This window comes from Podarcis filfolensis (assembly GCF_964270895.1).
Source record: "Podarcis filfolensis genome assembly, chromosome: 6".
Lineage (NCBI taxonomy): Eukaryota > Metazoa > Chordata > Lepidosauria > Squamata > Lacertidae > Podarcis > Podarcis filfolensis.
The window spans coordinates 30,139,923-30,152,703 of NC_139609.1; the positions used below are offsets into that span (position 1 = coordinate 30,139,923).

General features: G+C 42.2%; 1 protein-coding gene across 1 annotated transcript in view; it reads right to left on the bottom strand.

Moving 5' to 3' along the window:
* The window catches only part of LOC310765245 (uncharacterized protein), a 63,132-nt gene that overhangs the window by 22,868 nt on the left and 27,483 nt on the right, over window positions 1-12,781 (bottom strand). Inside the window, exon 17 of the mRNA XM_083620021.1 lies at window positions 931-1,095. Within this exon, the coding sequence (XP_083476147.1) occupies window positions 931-1,095 (165 nt within the window). The remainder of the gene's footprint in view (window positions 1-930; window positions 1,096-12,781) is intronic.

Here is a 12,781-nt window from a genome sequence, read left to right on the forward strand (position 1 = left end):
TCAGCTGATGACCATTTCACGTGGGGCTTCCGTTCCCAGCCCCCGAGTGTGTCAGCGGAGTTACTTTTGTAAAAATCTACAAGCAACTTATTACTTATTTATTTCTTATTAATTAATGGGGTGTTTTACATCTGCAGAGTCACACCGCACATTTAAAGCCCACGACTTGACCCCAAAGATTTCTGCATATTGTAGCTAATTAAAAGTGCTGGGAACAAGTAGCTCTGCGAATGGGAAAGGTAAAGCTGGGGGAATTCACTTTAAATGTGTGTTGGCTGTGCTTTAAATGTACAGTGTCAAAACTTGAGCAACATTCACCTCCAAATACATGGCAGTGTTCTGGCACACAACAAAACCACACAGAGGAAGGCATGTGGTCCTTCAGGCAGTCCGTTGCTGTTTCACAATCTATCTCTCCCTTTCCCTCTATTTTCAGCACTCAGGGTGTGAGCACCAATGCATGTATAGAGCAGGGGTGCCAATTTGAATAAAATGTGGGGGGCAGATAAGTCCTGCCCCACATAATCAATCACAATATACAAGCACACAAACACCATTTCAATGGCAATGCCCATCAACTTGGGGGGGTGTACCTGGCCCCCTCAAATATTTTACTGGGGGAGTTGAAGAGACCTCGTCCCCTAGGAGTTGGCTCCTACGTCACAGAGCCAAAATGGTGGCACCAGTTCACAAGAGGGAAGGATCAGAAGGTTTGGAGTCACTGCAAGTTTTGAACATTTTTTAAAATATATTTTTTTAATGCGCCTGTGGGGGAAGACAGCCTGTTTTCTTGCAGCTGCCATATATGTCTGAGCCTTGTTGTGGGGAAACCGACACTCGTAAAACGCACAGTGCATTTTCGCAGCATATCACAGTCGCTGAGGGGTAAGATGCTAATCAAACACGTTCACAACTATTTAGCCGTCTCACCTTTATGCGTTCAACAATTTTGTCGTCTTCAGGTATCCTAGGATTGATGGCAATGACCAGGTCTTCAAACCCACCGTTGTTGAGTTTTACCATGGTACCTGCCACCCAGTGCAGTACTTGCAATGCCAGCAGAAACCGACAATTCATCATCATCTCTGCTTGTGCCTCTTAGTCCAGCCTCATGGAGAGAAATATAGGAGGGTTATTTAGGCAAGTGCTTTGAAAGAGACAGGCAGAGAGAGGCAGAAAAGCCCTTTTTCGACAGCACAAAGAATGCTGCAAATCAACCCAACCCCACATTTCCTTGTGCTATTCATCACAAATACCGTTAAGTTCTCATTCAATAATATAAGGCACGGCTACTCACTTTAGAGGCTCAGAACACGAGGCTGTTGGCTAACACACAACTGCACAGGGAAATGAAAGTAACCGCAGTACAAGAGAATGGGTGGAGTGCTCCAACGGGCAACGGGAAACGGATGTTTAACTCTGTCATTGCCATCTCCTTAGAATAAAATCCGTTATTTGCTTACTGATGTAAAGCTCCAGAATGTATTTTGTAGAGTTAAGCTTTCACCTCTATCTGCAGCACATTGTATTTTATTTTATTGCTATGGCTAGTGGCTGATGCAAAAAACGATTATTCTGATTCTACCGTTGCTGTCTCTGAGCAGGGAGATACTCCAGGGGCCCTTCCAGGTTTGGTTTCCTTCAGCTGTAGGTCAGTGGAGAATGTGGTGTCTTTAGGACATATTAGTTTTATTTACACATGGATACAACCTGAGCATAGGATGTAGGGGCTCACAGCATTAACACCCCAACAGATCTTTTTTCCCTTTTGGTTTTCAGGGGAGCCCTAAACTCCAGCACAGCGCAAAATGTGTATTTGTGTCTCTAGCTTCCTGCCTGCTTCCAGCTCAGCCACCCACAGCTCTGGCCAGTCTCCTTCCTATCAGCTAGGTCAGGGGTCAGCAAACTTTTTCAGGAGCGGGCCGGTCCACTGTCCCTTAGACCTTGTGGAGGGCTGGACCTACCCTCTCCTGAAAGCACCCCTCCTCCTGAAAGGAGCCCCCTCTGCTGCCACTCCCTCCCTCCATATTTCTATTTAGGACTCCCATGCACACCCACCACTGGTGTTTGAAGCCAAGCACACTTCTAAAAGCAAAGTTGACACTTGGAAAACTTGTCCGTTATTTGTGCGATGATAATTCTAGCCATCGATTTCCTGTCTTGTGCATATATGAGAACAACAGAAATCCACCTGTGAGCTAGCCACAAGGAAACTAAACCTGTCTGAATATGCCACTGGCATATTCAAACCTGGCGTATGCCACTCGCTGTCTGGTAGGATAGACTGCAGAATTTGTCACTGGCCCTCAAAGCTGAGTCAGCATTACCGATGTCAACATCATCAACAAAAGCAGGTGATTTGCATAGTAGAGTCCCCTTGCAGGAACATAGGGAGATGCCTTATGCCAAGTCAGATCATCTAGCTCAGTATTTCTACTCTGACTGACAGCGGTGTTTCAAGGTTTCAGACAGGGAAATTTCCAATGCAACCTGGAGATGCTGGAGATTGAACCGGAGGCCTTTCACATACAGTGGTACCTCAGGTTAAGTACTTAATTCATTCCGGAGGTCCATTCTTAAGCTGAAACCGTTCTTAACCTGAAGCACCACTTTAGCTAATGGGGCCTCCTGCTTCTGCCACGCCGCCGGAGCATGATTTCTGTTCTTATCCTGAAGCAAAGTTCTTAACCTGAAGCACTATTTCTGGGTTAGCAGAGTCAGTAACCTGAAGCGTATGTAACCTGAGGTACCACTGTACAAGGAATATGCTTTGCCACAAAGCACAAACAAAAATTATTCGTTCATACTTTGCCGCTGAGCTACAGACCCTTCTCATAGTTGGGTGGTGGGAGTTCGCTTGCTGTTATTTTGTTAACTCTTTCGTTTGCATTTCTTTCCTGTGCAAAAATATTCGCAGCGTCGTGAGATGGACTCAATTGCCAGCTTGCCAGAACCACTGCCCACAACAGCTGCTTAGATTTCGAAAGGGACATTTGGACCAGGAAAATGGTGGGATACGGTATTCCTATTCCTGCATTGGGGTGGGGGCGGAACCTGGATTGAGATTTTGATTGGGGGGCAGGGGGAGAAGCCAGAAGCAGAACATGGAGAAGAGAAATACAAGTGGGGTACACTATGCTGAAGAAGTTGGGGGGAGTTAGGTGTCTTTTTAAGGGAGACACCTAGGCTATGCAAGGTTGCTTTCCTCCAATGCAATCGAAATTGCCTTTTTACATTGCTGCACCCACCAGAGGGGACACAGGTGGCACTGGGGTTAAACCACAGAGCCTAGGACTTGCCGATCAGAAGGTCGGCGGTTCAAATCCCCGTGACGGGGTGAGCTCCCATTGCTCGGTCCCTGCTCCTGCCAATCTAGCAGTTTGAAAGCATGTCAAAGTGCAAGTAGATAAATAGGTACCTCCGGTGGGAAGGTAAACGGCGTTTTCATGCGCTGCTCTGGTTCGCCAGAAGCGGCTTAGTCATGCTGGCCACATGACCCGGAAGCTGTACGCCGGCTCCCTCGGCCAATAAAGCGAGATGACGCCGCAACCGCAGAGTCGGTCACGACTGGACCTAATGGTCAGGGGACTCTTTACCTCACCCACCAGAGAGGAAGCAGGGATGTCTTTACCTGATGCACATTACATGATCTGCTTCCCTGTGCTGCCAACCCCTCACCTCTCAAAACTTAAATAACTCTGTCAACTCTGCATGTGCAGCTGTTTCCTGTAGTGTTGACACCTCAGCTGAACTGTAGCTTACATTTACAAATCATATGCAAGCCGGTTGGAAGGAAACAACAGTATTTCTCAAGAAGCTACAGAACACATGTGGATTGCGGCTCACACCAAGTGTGCTTGGCTTCAAACACCAGTGGTGGGTGTGCATGGGAGCCCTAAATAGAAATATGGAGGGAGGGAGGCTATAGCATGTAACAGGGTGCTCCTGAGATCTACTATGCTGTTGCATTAATAGATCTTTCTGTAGATATCAAATCTGCAGAGGTCTGTTGGAGAGTTTTAAAAGGGGTTCTTATGCTGGAGGAATTCCTCCTAGAAACACCCCCAAAAAGGATACAGACTCCAAGTGAAAAGATAGGCCCTTACTAAAATACAAATGTTAATAGGGACACCCTCAAAAATAAGGAGGAGGCTGTAAAGAACCACACCCCAAGCTATGTTTTTTTATACTCTTCCAGATTACATGCATGATTTCTTTTCACCAATCAAAGGATCACAGCAATCTTAATACCATTTGATAACATATAACCACTTTTCAGTGCCTTTCCTTATTAAGACTTTGACTAATTTTCCTATTCATTAAAGGTCTCCCAATGTTCTCTTTCACCTGTCAACAAAACAATTCAAGATCAATCACAACTGCCATGCCTAACCAAGTCTCTTTTCAAGCGTACAATGGTCACCATAGATTCCAACAGTTTATTCTTCCTCAGTGTCCTGGAACAGACATTTGCTACATACAGGACTAGTTTCGTACTGTAAAAGGTAGGATGGCAGTTTAGCTAGGCTATAGGCTCAAAAGAAGATGGAATCATCAACATGATACAGTTTAATAAAATTGTTATGTTCTCCACCAGGTCAATAAATTGGCTTGCTTGCATGGCTGCCATTCGGGCAGGTGCTGTAATCAACTAAAGATTTCTCACCTCATGAAGCAAGCCCACACACCACGAAAAAACAAAAATTCTTCAATGACTCACTGTCACCCTCATCTCATATTCATATGCAGACAGGTATGTCCGCAAAGTATCTTAATTTCCTCTAGCAGCTAGCTTATTCACACAGGGTTGCCATACTATATCCAGAATGCTGCAGTCGGCAGTGGTGTCCAGGCAGAAGTCTGGTAAATGTCTGGGAAAATCTGGACATATGACAGCTGGCAAAACTAAAATAAATAAATCAACAACTTTTCTGTCTGGATTTTCACTCTTTGAAATATGGCAACGCTAATATAGATATGTGATTACGGTACCTATACAATGTAAATATTTACCTACCTTGAGCACCTCAGAGTCTAAGAGTGCCTAGGACCTATGAAGAGTTTAATCTGACCCCGACTAGGCAGCAGGCAGGCTGTTATTGGAAGAGGTGGTGCTTTAGATATCCTGAACTCAAGACATTTGGGACTTTAAGGGTAAGCAACAACACTTTTAATTGTACCCAGAAACACACCGGCAACCAGTACAGGCATTGCATCTCAGCAGCACCTTCTGCATTCTTCCCTCAGGGAAGGACCAGAATAAATGATAAAATGGTCCTGTCTCCTCCTCCAGGCAGTGCATTTCAGTGTCTAAGGCAACTCACACCTTTTCACCATTTGCTTCAAACAAATATTTGAACTGTGTTTGTTTGTTTGTTTGTTTGTTTGAAAAGAAATAAACTTTAATAAAATAGAATTAGTAAGAACTTTTATTTCATTAAAGTTGATTTCAAACAAATAGTTTAAATGAGTAAGAACTTGGATATAATCAAATTATTAGATTTCATGCATATTAGAAGTCACAGTGAATATTTGTGCAGACAATGAGGGATTATATAATTAAAGCACATTGAAGTCTAGATTTTTCTAGCATAGCACTTTGCACATGATGAATCTCCTAAGATATCATTTTCATGGAGGAAATGAAAGGTGAAATGAAAGATGAGCAAATAAGCTATAACTTCCACAACCCAAAATGATACGAGTTTGCATTTTCTGTTTCATTTCTTTCCTCTGTCTCCCACTTTCATGTCCATTCTGTCTCTCAACATATACCCCTTAGCCATCTGGATATTATTATTTACCTTTTATTATCTTGTCATTTAAGATGGCACTAAGCACACCAGAAATTTTCTCCGGAGAGACCGTGATTTCCTTATGAAATCTTCCTTCAAAGGCTTATTCTCTGTGGCTCTGCACCACCCTGTGCCATGCCAAGTTTAGGCATTTGTGCTACTTTATTTTTACCGCTGCCAGAAATCCATTCAGAATGTTTTCAAAACCTGCTAGCAGATAAGTCAGCTTAGGTATGCGATGAATGCTAACACTAGGGACAGGACAAACGCTTCGCTAAGATGCTTGATCTATTAAAGAGCTGCTATGCACATAAGGGAATACTGTTATTTACACTGGGGTCTTAAAGGTACTTGCTGAGAAGTTCTGAAGGCTCAAGAGACACTGTTGCTGACACTAGCTTCTAAGTGTCCTTAAATCTCTATCCCAGCCAAATATTCCCACAAACCAGTCCTGTCACTGGGGACAATCTGCCTCAAAGCCCCAAAGCTCATTTGGTTGTACTTCTGACTGCTTGGACAGTTTGGCCAACGTTCAAAGACCTACTTGTGCAACCTTCTTCTGGTAAGTCCGTCACACCCTGGGCTGCCTCTCAGGCTAACTCAGCCACCAGTTTTTGGTCTTCACTAGGCAGGTATAAACTAAATATTGGGTTTTAATGTTCAGACTTCAGCTATTTTAGTCAACTTTTCTCTTGGGTCATTTCCCCTCAAGCCACCCTTATCAGCTTCCTTCTTTCCAACTCTTCAAGGGACAAATTTTGATCATCTCCCTACACAGGGCTCCTTCGGAAGGAAGGGCAGGGTAGAAATTCAATAAATACCGGTAAAATAATAATGCTGACCGTTATCTCCCAGCTGACTGGGACTGCAAGACAATCAAGAGTTTGCTGTCGCCCAGACGAATCAGCATGAATGTTTCTGATGCCGAATGTTTCTAATAAATTCTCAAAGCAATTGTCTCTCTTCCCCCTCAGAACCTAGCAGTACTAGGTTCACAACACCACAACAGACTTGCAACATCACAGCAGAACAAGGCCTCAAACTTTGACATTCGCAGAGGTTACAGAGTGTTTTTTCCCATTCCAAACATAAAGTCATGCATTTTCCACATGGTAGAAGGGGTGTAATCTGAAAAAGCAGACCTTTTGGAATGACATAGAGGAAACTGCTTTTCAAGCTTGTATAAGAAAGATTAGAGTTTGTTTCCTTCTTTGGAAACCTAAAATTACATCACTGTTTTGGAGGGACGGTGTCTAAGTCCACAGGTTCCACCTTCTCCTTCTATATTCATGCCTCCTGGACTTACAGCAGTGGCAGCCCTACGTTAGGTGAGGTGAAGCCTGTCTACTTCAGGCGGTGGATGCGACCCCTGACCTCCTCCATGGCCCCGCCATTGCGCGGCTGACAGCCCTGCTGCAGCTTGACCCGCACCACCAACACAGCCACACGGCCATCACCACTGCCCGTTGCCACTGCCCTCTTGCCACTGCTGCTGCATTGTGGCAGCAGCATGAGCGCAGTCCTGGGCACAGCTGTGGTGATGGGGCTGGCAGCAGCACAGGTGATATAGCAGGGGCATAGAGGGACCATGGTGGGGACCCAGATCTGTAGGAGGTGGGCGTTGTTGTGGGGACAGGGGCGGTCTATTTTGCATACAGCAGCAAAACATCTCCGGCTGGCCCAGACCTACAGTTCTGCCTATACAAACTTTCAAAAGGTTGTTTTATCAGGACTCAGAAAAGGTTTGAGACATCAGCTGCATGCCCATGGCACAATATGAATCAACATCTTCAGCATCTTGAGACATATCCTCTTTTTGTTTTGCAATCAGTAAGAAGATATTTCAAAGGCAAAATGGAAAACACCTACGTAATCTTAAAAAAAAATCTAAGGAGAGCAAAAAGAATGCAGAATTGGGGGAGAAAAGATGCAGCAGTCTTGAAATTTGAGGCTTCGGTGCTTATGACGGCAGGGGAAATGGGTGGGGTAATTTTAGGTAAGGAACAGGAAGCTGGTTTTTGGCAACGCCTAGAAACAGTTTCTCGGAAAGTGATTTTTTTTTTTAATATGTATCCAGCTACTTGACAAAGGGTATCCAAAGAGTAAGCTTGAGTAAGGCTTTGTATCAGGAGCTGATCTTTTAAGAAAACAAATCGGTTGAACTGTCGCTTAGTATTTAAACACAAGATTAACATCTTACTGAGAAGCATAAAGAAATTCTAGCATTTAACACGGCGCATATCTAGTTGTCAGGATAAGCCAATGAACTAGAAACAGGAAGGGCATGCTGGTGAGAAGTGTGTTTAGAGAACATTCACAGACACATTCCAATGCATTACCAAGTTCTACCTAAAAGACGACATCCCTGTGCTGCAGGTACACCGGTAAAGAATAGGGGAAATATGCAGGAATCCCCACAAAGCTAAACCATTTTGTACCAGCATGCTACTTATCTGCACAAAGAAACAAAATAAAATGAGCACCCAAGTGCAGAAGAATTCAGCTGTGCTGACTCAACAGTGTTTCTGGCTGCAATTCAGGAAAATTGCTTAACAACAATAACCAAAATGTCAATGTCATGCAATGGAGAAGCAAGGGTGCAAATGCCCAGACTGTAGCAAAAACAATAACAACACACACACACACACACACAGAGAGAGAGAGAGAGAGAGAGAGAGAGAGAGAGAGAGAGAGAAAGGGCACGTGCAAGAAAGCAAATCTCACAGATTTGAAAAAGATGTGTATTGCAACATGCCAGGGGAGATTTCTGATCAGCCCTGGGGCAAATATGCAGGAATTTAAACAAAGCAAAACATTTTGTATGGGTATACCATGTAACTGCACAAGGAAGCACAGTGCACACATCTGCAGAACACACAAGAAGAAGGCTACAGTTGTGGCAACTCAACATTGTTTCCAGCTACTATTCAGGAAAAATGGAAAGGATGAAGCCTAGTTGACCATCCTGATATGGCCAAAGAGCATACCAAAAACATTTAAAATTGACACTCAAGCAACAGGTGAATTGCCTTCCCACTAATAAACATCTAGCCCACTGTGTTGCACAGATATCACCTGAAGCAGAGAATTTGATAGGCCGTAGAGGACATTTGTTAGCTAACCAGATTACTGATTATTTTATTTTATTGCATTGCATTAATTCATGGTTTGGAGAGCTTGGCTGTACTTAAAAGGGCTTTTATACACTCACACACATCCCCCCTTTCATTAAACCCAAGAGAAGGCAGACATAAGCTGCCTTTTCGATGCTTTTGTGCTCTTGTATTTACTAACGCAACTCTTCTGTGCAGTGCATCACTCTCTATTCTAATAATCTAACACTGTATAGCAATAGCAGATATGTTATTCCAACACAGCATGAGCCTTACTAAACGACTTGATCAGGACAGCTAACAGGTAAGATTCTTACTATGCCCAGAGTTGTGTGATACTGCGGTCTGATGAAGTGTCGTCCTCCATTCGAGAGTGTGTGTCATAGATTAACATTAGGCTTTCTGATAATTTTCCTTGTGATTCCTTGCCGAGGACCTCATTTTATCTGTACACAGCAGCATGTTACACGTGATGCCTTTCTGCTATCACCACGCCACACTCATTTCTTGAACATTGGATTATCACTTACCTCCAGATACATAGCTTGCTGCAGTACAAATTAACTATTTCAGCCATTGCTCCACCTCTTCCTATGTCGACTTTCCTTATTTAAGTTGTGTTTCTGTCATGCGTTGCAGCTTTTTCTATTGCTGTTATTTTTTCATCAATGAATCGAATTATTTAGAGGCCCCTTGGTAGGGCATAATTGTGGGGTTTCTTCTTTTAAGGTTTCCCCCATTGCACAGGGCCAAACATCTACCTCTGATAAGCACACAGAGAGATACCGACATTCAGACTTTTTAGTGATGTGAAACCTGTATTAGGATGAAATGTTTTCAAATCCTTAAAATGATTTTTTTTTAAAAAAAAAGCCTAATGACAGTAGGATTGATAAAGCAGATTTCTCACAGGTTGCAAAAAGATTTCCAGATGTTATTGGAATGCACCAGTTATCTACCAGACTACCTTTGAATTGGGCTATCTGAAGATGCCAAGGCAGTGATTCATGCACCACACAGACTAACCCACTAACAAGGAAGAACAGTTAGGGTATAATTGAATAGATGAAGGAACTGTTGTTGTTGTTGTTGTTTAGTCGTTTAGTCATTTCCAACTCTTCGTGACCCCATGGACCAGAGTACGCCAGGCACTCCTGTCAAATCCAATCAATGGTTGCTGTAAAACATAATATAGTGGTACGTTGGCTCTCAAACTTAATCCGTTCCAGAAGTCTGTTCCAAAACCAAAGTGTTCCAAAACCAAGGCGTGCTTTCCTATAGAAAGTAATGCAAAACGGATTACTCTGTTCCAGACTTTTTTAAAAAATCCCTAGAACAGCAATTTAACATGGATTTTACTATCTAACAGGACCATTGATCTATAAAATGAAAGCAATAATCAATGTACTGTACTATAAAATAAATAAGACAGTATTGTAGAGGATAAAAATTAAAATTTATTTTCCCCCCTTAACTGTACTGATGATAGTCACTGTTTGGATAGGGGGCTTTTATCCATTTCCACAGTCACACAATCAATCAATCAATCAATCAATCAGTAGCTGAACTGGGTTCCACACAGTCAGAAAAACAAATTAACCAAAAAAGCCTCAAAAACAAAAAAGCAAAATAAATAGCAAAAACAAAAGCGCCAAACTTAATCCATTCTGGAAGTCCGTTTGACTTCCAAACGTTCAAAAACCAAGGGGCAGCTTCTGATTGGTGTAGGCACCCAGGAAATAATAGCCAACAACCATATTGGATGTTCGGCTTTTGAAAAATGTTCGACAACTGGAACCCTTACTTCTGGGTTTTCAGGGTTTGAGTACCAAGGCGTTTGAGAACCAAGGTACCACTGTAATCAGGAAATACATAGACATCCCCACAGGCTTGAATAAAGCCACTATAGCTTGCCCAAATAGGATGACAGAACTCACCAATTATCAGCCTCCGGGATGCTTAGTGTTCTAGATGGCCAGCCAGGAAGTTGTTATAAATATCAGTCTTTTTCCATAAACTGTTTTGAGGTTTTATTACAATCAAGCTGGGTATAAGCTTTGTTAAATGAAAATAAAATAAAAGTTTGGACAAAGGCAGCAGCAAGCTCATCACATTCAACATCACACCTTTTGGAGGAAGATAGCTGTGGTTGGGCAAGTGCAAGCATTGTGGGATGAAATGGATTATCCTTTCCAATCTGGGTTCAGGCCTGGCCATGGGACAGCCTTGGTCTCAGTCTTTGCACAGAGCAGGACAGGGGAGGTGGGACCTTGCTACTGCTTCTTCATCTCTCTTCAGCTCTTCATACCATTGAGCATGGTATCCTTCTGGACTTGCTCTGTAGAACAGGACCTGGGGCACTTAGGTTTTATTACAACCAGTGTCCACAAATGTGAAATAACCAGTGTTTTCTGTCTCCCACTTGGGTTTATTTTTAATTGAACAGTCTAAATACATGCTTCATGAAGTTTTCTAAGCTTGTAACAGTTAAAACCTAGAGGTATATACATTTGAACAGTGTATGTGTTGCATTATCCCAGAAATTTATGGAAATCATTACAGAAAAATTAAATGAAACAAATATATATATTTATGGAAAGTCCTTTGGTTTGCAAGCATGGGTTGAAGGTGGATAATGGATATCAGAAGGTGGTCTAAACAAATTTGAATGTCCAGATGGTTTTCATGGCTATTTTACATTTGAACAAATAAATTAACAATATTAAATTGACGGTCAAGTCAGGCAGTATGAACAATTAGGAACTATGCTCAATTATCATTAGGATTGGTTTCCTAATTGCTGGGGGCAGGAATACTGACATAAATATATGACATAGGTTTTAAGGTCATAGGTAAATGGAACGAGAAGGTGGATGTTTTGATTGAAGTTAAAAAAACAGGAAGTACTTTTGATATGCTTGGATGACTGATACATTTGGGGTTCTACAGTTTTAAAAACAGTATGCAAAACTTTGTCTGCCTTTGCAGTTAAGGTGAACTCAGTTAGGTGATGCAAAATGTCAAGGGATGGGAAACACCTTTGGAGTTTTCCATGAAATACTGTGACTCAGACACATTTGTTTTTAGTAAATGTCAGTACCTTGTTTTGCTCATAGTGTGGGAGGAAAGAATGATACAAATGTAGGGTCTGAGCAGGACGATGCTGCCCTTCTTTCCTCGGAAGAGGTCCTGTCACATCGTTCACAAGATAATAATGTTATGAGCAAAACATTAATATAATATAATATAATAATGATGACACAAGGCAAGCATCCCTGGGGAGAGAATTAGGAAGGAAAGTGTTTGTAACATGCTCTAAACCCACCCCCACCCTCTCATTATACTAATGTGCAGTTATCTATACTTATTTTTCAGTACCTTGTTGATTAATTGCTATACTGTATTCAAACAGGTGCATAGCAACATTGCTTTCATTATCCGTGGATAATATATCAGTCATACTAGTGGCCTAAGGTTGCCTATCAGTGCACCCCCTCGCATTCCTTTCTTGGTGCTAGGTTGCTTATCAGTTATTGCATTCCATCCTAGGACTCTTTCGTACTTAAAAACAACCTGTTTCTTCTCTGTTAGAAGAGGTTAGGAAGAGTTCATACGCATCGGCCAAGCAGCGATGCTAATATCAAATACGGAGTTTCAACAAAGCAAAATAGCATTCCAACGGAGACAGATATAGGAGAATAGTAAGCCCCCTTTCAGGTTTATTTAGCAAAATGTAAAGAGCACTTGATTGTAAAAATAAAATAAAATAAATCTCTCTTTAGAAAAATATGGAAGCAAATATTAAAATGAATTGTAAAAAGATTAAAAAGCAACAACCAAGTATTTAAAAGTATTCAGATGACACTAAACAAC